The sequence below is a fragment of the Tupaia chinensis genome, unplaced genomic scaffold (assembly GCF_000334495.1).
Source record: "Tupaia chinensis unplaced genomic scaffold, TupChi_1.0 Scaffold149383_1, whole genome shotgun sequence".
Taxonomy (NCBI): Eukaryota; Metazoa; Chordata; class Mammalia; order Scandentia; family Tupaiidae; genus Tupaia; species Tupaia belangeri.
Genome location: NW_006209227.1, coordinates 1122707 through 1127010, shown reverse-complemented (window position 1 = coordinate 1127010; position 4304 = coordinate 1122707). Strand labels below are relative to the sequence as shown.

The window sequence follows — 4304 nt, the reverse complement described above, 5'->3', positions numbered from 1 at the left end:
GACAGCGGGGGCAGCAGGGGCTGTTCTGGGCCTCCGCTGTGGTGGGGTGAGGTTTGCAGTGGGGGACAGAGGGTCTCGCAGGGCGGGCACATGTGAGTGTCAGGCCACCGTGGGTGCTGGCTATGACTCATCTTATTGTCCCCCTTTTGCAGAGGAGGAGAGTGAAGCCAAGACGGTGCAGCTACTTGCGCACATTCACACCCACGTCCTGTCTGGACCCAGGCTAGGCACTTCCCCTCCTTTGCGGGTACCGGCTCCAGGCAGGCTGCAACCGGAGGGGGCGCTGCTACCTGTAGCCTTCACAGCTCTCCTGCTCTGGGCACTCTCCCTCCTGGAATGTCCTCTGAGAACTGAGCTGCCCTGGGTGACAGGACAGACAGGAGGCGGCCAGCTGGGGATCGAGCACCTCCCTTTCTTCCCTGGATGAGCCAGCAAGCCAGGAAGCAGAGGCCTCATCTGTGCAGGGGGGTGGGGTATGCACAGGGTAAGAGGTCCTTCCTACCAAGCCCGTTTGTCTCTAACTCCAGCCAGGCCACCTGCACCTAAGTTCCAGCCACAGAGGGTGAGGTCCTCCCAGAAGCCCTGTGCCTGGTGTGGGAGGTGTGGATGGGGTAGGCGAGGTCTGGGTCTGCAGCACGGCCATTTCCCTTCCTCCTGGAGCTTCCGGGTCTGGCCGCTCCCCTGACACTCATGTCTGTCGGGGAGAGCAGGTGAGCATAAGCAGTTGTGAGTGTCTTGGTCCTTAACGGCAGGTCTGCCGCCCTGCCAGGCTATGGGCAACTTGAGGACAGATGACTCAGTGCAAGGTTGGTGGGACCTGAGAAGACAAGAGAGGATTTTTAAAAAGTAATTTTATTTACTGCGGGCCAGCAGGTGGCATGATGGTTAAAGGCGTTGGATTCCCACATGGCCTACTGCAGTTCAGAGTCCCGGACCTGGCCCACGCCAGCTGCTGGGCCCAAGAGAGGATGAGTGAAACAGCTCATGAGGCCACCTCTCAGCAGGGGTGGGGTCCCAGGGTACAGAGATGTGCTCCTCCCCCCACCAGCTGACAACTGAGGCAAGGCCCCCCCACAGGCAGGGCAGTATGCAGGAAGGGTGGGTAAGGAGGGCAGGTGTCCAGGCAGGAGGGGACTCCAGAGAGTTTGTGGGAAATGGTATCAAGTGTTTGTTTTGGTGCACGGAGAAAAGATCTATGCCTCGTCATGGTACCCATTTCCTATTCTTTCTTAGGACACATGAGCACACCTGGTTGGGACGGGGAGGGAAAGTGAGAAATCATGAAGCAATCCTTCTCCATTCTCCCCTTGGGACTTTAGGGACAGACACAAACACACCTTCAAATTGTGCATTTGGGCCAGTGAGATCAGCCACCTTAAACTCCACACTACCAGCTGGCCCCATAGCACCCACTTTCCACAAACTTTTTGAAGACCCCTTACTTGGCTTCAGTCCCCACCTAACCCTGCCCACAGCACCCCTAGCAGCACAATGGTGCCAGGGCACCCCAAGGGGAAAGTGGCCCTCCCGAGGTGGCACCAGCCCCCTCCATCCTGCCCACTTCTGGTGCCCAGGAGTACCTCATCCCCCACACCCTGCACGGGCCCACCTCCCTTTCCAGAAAAGCTGCAGTTTTGCAGGATGATCAGATTCCAGCTCTGAGCAGCTGTCAAGAACCAGGTTACCCTAGATCGGAGGCCTGTTCCGGAACCCCTGTAAAGGGGCACCGCAGCTTTAAGAGCTCATGCTCAGGGCCCTCGCACAGGCCTCTGCCTCTGAAGCTCACCCTGGACCGAGATGGCTGTTGGGCACTGATCACCACCGCACAGAGGGCTGGAACTCCAGGTGACCCTCCAGCTGCTGACTCACCACCCAAAACCAAATGGCTCCGCACCCGTCGGTGCTCCATGGCGGCTGGGCCAGCTACCCAGGGACTGCTCCTAGCTCCTGGACCAGGTTCCCTCAGTGCCCCAGCAAGCTGGCAGGTACCTCACGCCACCACCAGGGGGAGCCCCAGGCAGGTGAGGCAAGGAGCCCAGAACCTCATCTGAACTTAGCCTGTGCAGCCGTGTGTGTGGACTCTACCTGGGGTCAGCAGCCAGCCACCTCCTTCCAGACCTGGCTCCCTATAAGGAACCCAATGTCAGTGCTCTTGGTACCAAGAAGTTGATCCCACAAGCACCTCCAGTTCCCTCTTCTCACCCAACTGCCAGTGACTGACCTACCTAAACCCTCTGCCCACAAGGTCACTCATCCCCCCTCCTGAAATGGAGTCTCCAACCCACCATCCTCAAGAGACACCTGGACCTGAGCTCAAGATCCTCTCCTACCCTGGCCCCTCCCCAGAAGTCTAAACTACAACAGAAATAACAGGCACGAGACAGCTTTGTTAGAACAACTCAGCAAAATAAAATTCCGGTTTATTGTTGGACAACATTGTTTCACACATACATCAAACAGGCCAAAAAAAATAAACAGCAACTTCATAGACAAAAAAAGGAAAAAAAGAAACCTTTTATCTTTGGCCTTTTTAACCATCTCATACAAACCAACTACTTATAGTACAGCTAAGTACATACACAAAAAAAAGGTACTGGAATGCTCGGAATAAGATTGTTTTTTTTGTTGTTGTTTTTGCTTTTTTTACAAGGTTTTTTTTCTCCTTTGAGATTATAGTGAACATGGTCACACCACAAGTAAAGCCGAAGTAGGACAGAGGACGCTCCGAAGGCTGGTTTGGTCATCCGAGATCATTAAAAATGGCTGACCCCTAACAATATGTACAAAAATATAAAATGTAAATAAAAAATACAAACAAATTTTCCTTTTTAAAGTACTTTTAAGAAAAAAAGCAGGGCCTTGGAAGTTTGCCCGGCCCGCGGTGGCTGGGCGGGCGGGCCTCTCCACTGGAAGGTGACCGCAGTTAGATTCTGCGACGGGAAGTGGAGGGTGAATAGGTCACGGCGGCCTTTTCTTAAGTTTAACTTTTCCTTTTTTTTGCTGTCTAGTCATCCTCTCCGGTCTTCTGCTTCTTGGTGTCCACATCATCGTCCTAGGCAGAGAGGTACCGTCAAGGTCCTTCCCAACCCCGCAGCCTGGTCTCCAGCCAACTGGCTTTGCAGAGCCAGGACCAGGCACTGCCTGGGCTCCACACGGCTTCTAGCTGAGACATGAGGGGCCCACTCAGGTCACACACTGTCCCAGCTAGTCTGGGTACCATCTTTCCAGCTTTACTGCCTGCGTACCTGCCGCTGGACAGCAGCAGAGAGCGACCTCAGACCGAGCCCCTCCCCTGCTGGGGCCGGCCAGAACCCACCTCGTCATCTTCAGCTGCCCGCTTGCCCGTAGCTGCCTCAGCCTCCTCGTCTTCATCTCCGTCCTCCTCTTCACCTGGAGAGATCAGATCCAAGGACCAGGTGAGCCACACACACCGCCCCCTCCTAGTGGCTCTTCAGGGACTCTACTCAAACAGGATGGCGGCAGAGCTCAGAGCTCGTGCAGCTGCACCCTGAGGCCAGTGGCCTGTAGCTGTAGCTGAACACCCACACCCGGGGCGGAAGCCTAAAGCAGGAGGGGGCCCTGACTCCATCAACCGGCAAAGTCCTGGCCCCGGCCCACCCCCAGGAGCACCAGCCCCACTTCTGCCAGGCCAGCGCAGTGAAAGCACTCAGACACTCAGAAGAAAAACCGGAGCCGGACTACTCACCGTCGCCTTCTTCCTCCTCTTCCTCCTCCTCCCCGCCTTCTTCCTCTTCTTCGTCTACCTCATTCTCAGCCTCCTGTTCCCCGTTTTCCTCATTCTGCTCGGCAGCAAACGCGGTCGTTAACCGTCTGCGCAAGGATGGCGCCAGAGCGCGCCTGCTCCCACCCAGCCCGCCCGCCCTGCAGAGGCAGCCTGGTCCCTCCAGGAGTGGGCCTGAGACCCCCCGTCGGTGGACCAAGATCCAGCACGGAGCCTCCCGCAGGGCCGCCCGAGCCCCGCGCACTCACAGCGTTCCCGTTAGCGGGGGCATCTCTTCCGTTCTCCGCCTCCTCCACAACTTCCTTCTTCTCCTTCAAGTCCTTGGGAAGGGAAGAGGAAACAAGTCTTAGTGACCACCTGGGGCCTGCAAGGGGACCAAGAACCGTCCGCGGCTAAGTCGCGGGGTAGAAGTGGCAGGACCAGTAAGGCACGCGCAGGGGACACGGAGTGCCCGGGCAGACTCGACAACCTTTCAATACCCGCAAAACAGCGGACCTCGTGGTTCTTAGGACGGGAGCAGAGGCATGTGGAGCCTCTGCCCCGGACTCGCTCCCGACCCGCT

General features: G+C 56.9%; 1 protein-coding gene across 1 annotated transcript; it reads right to left on the bottom strand.

The window, feature by feature from the left end:
• Positions 1 to 2991: 2991 nt before the first annotated feature.
• PTMA (prothymosin alpha) lies at positions 2992 to 4268 on the bottom strand. Its single transcript, XM_027769360.1, has 6 exons — positions 4255 to 4268; positions 4178 to 4211; positions 3991 to 4134; positions 3707 to 3800; positions 3317 to 3390; positions 2992 to 3052 (listed from the first exon to the last, which is right to left on the bottom strand). The coding sequence occupies exons 1-6, from the start codon at positions 4266 to 4268 to the stop codon at positions 3005 to 3007; spliced, it is 408 nt and encodes a 135-aa protein (XP_027625161.1). The 3' UTR covers positions 2992 to 3004.
• Between the last annotated feature and the right edge of the window lie 36 nt (positions 4269 to 4304).

Coding starts and splice junctions, on each gene's coding strand:
- PTMA (XM_027769360.1), bottom strand. Junction 4,135..4,177: donor CCGGGCACTCCGTGTCCCCT/GCGCGTGCCTTA, acceptor CCCGCGACTTAG/CCGCGGACGGTTCTTGGTCC. Junction 3,053..3,316: donor GGGCAGCTGAAGATGACGAG/GTGGGTTCTGGC, acceptor CTCTCTGCCTAG/GACGATGATGTGGACACCAA.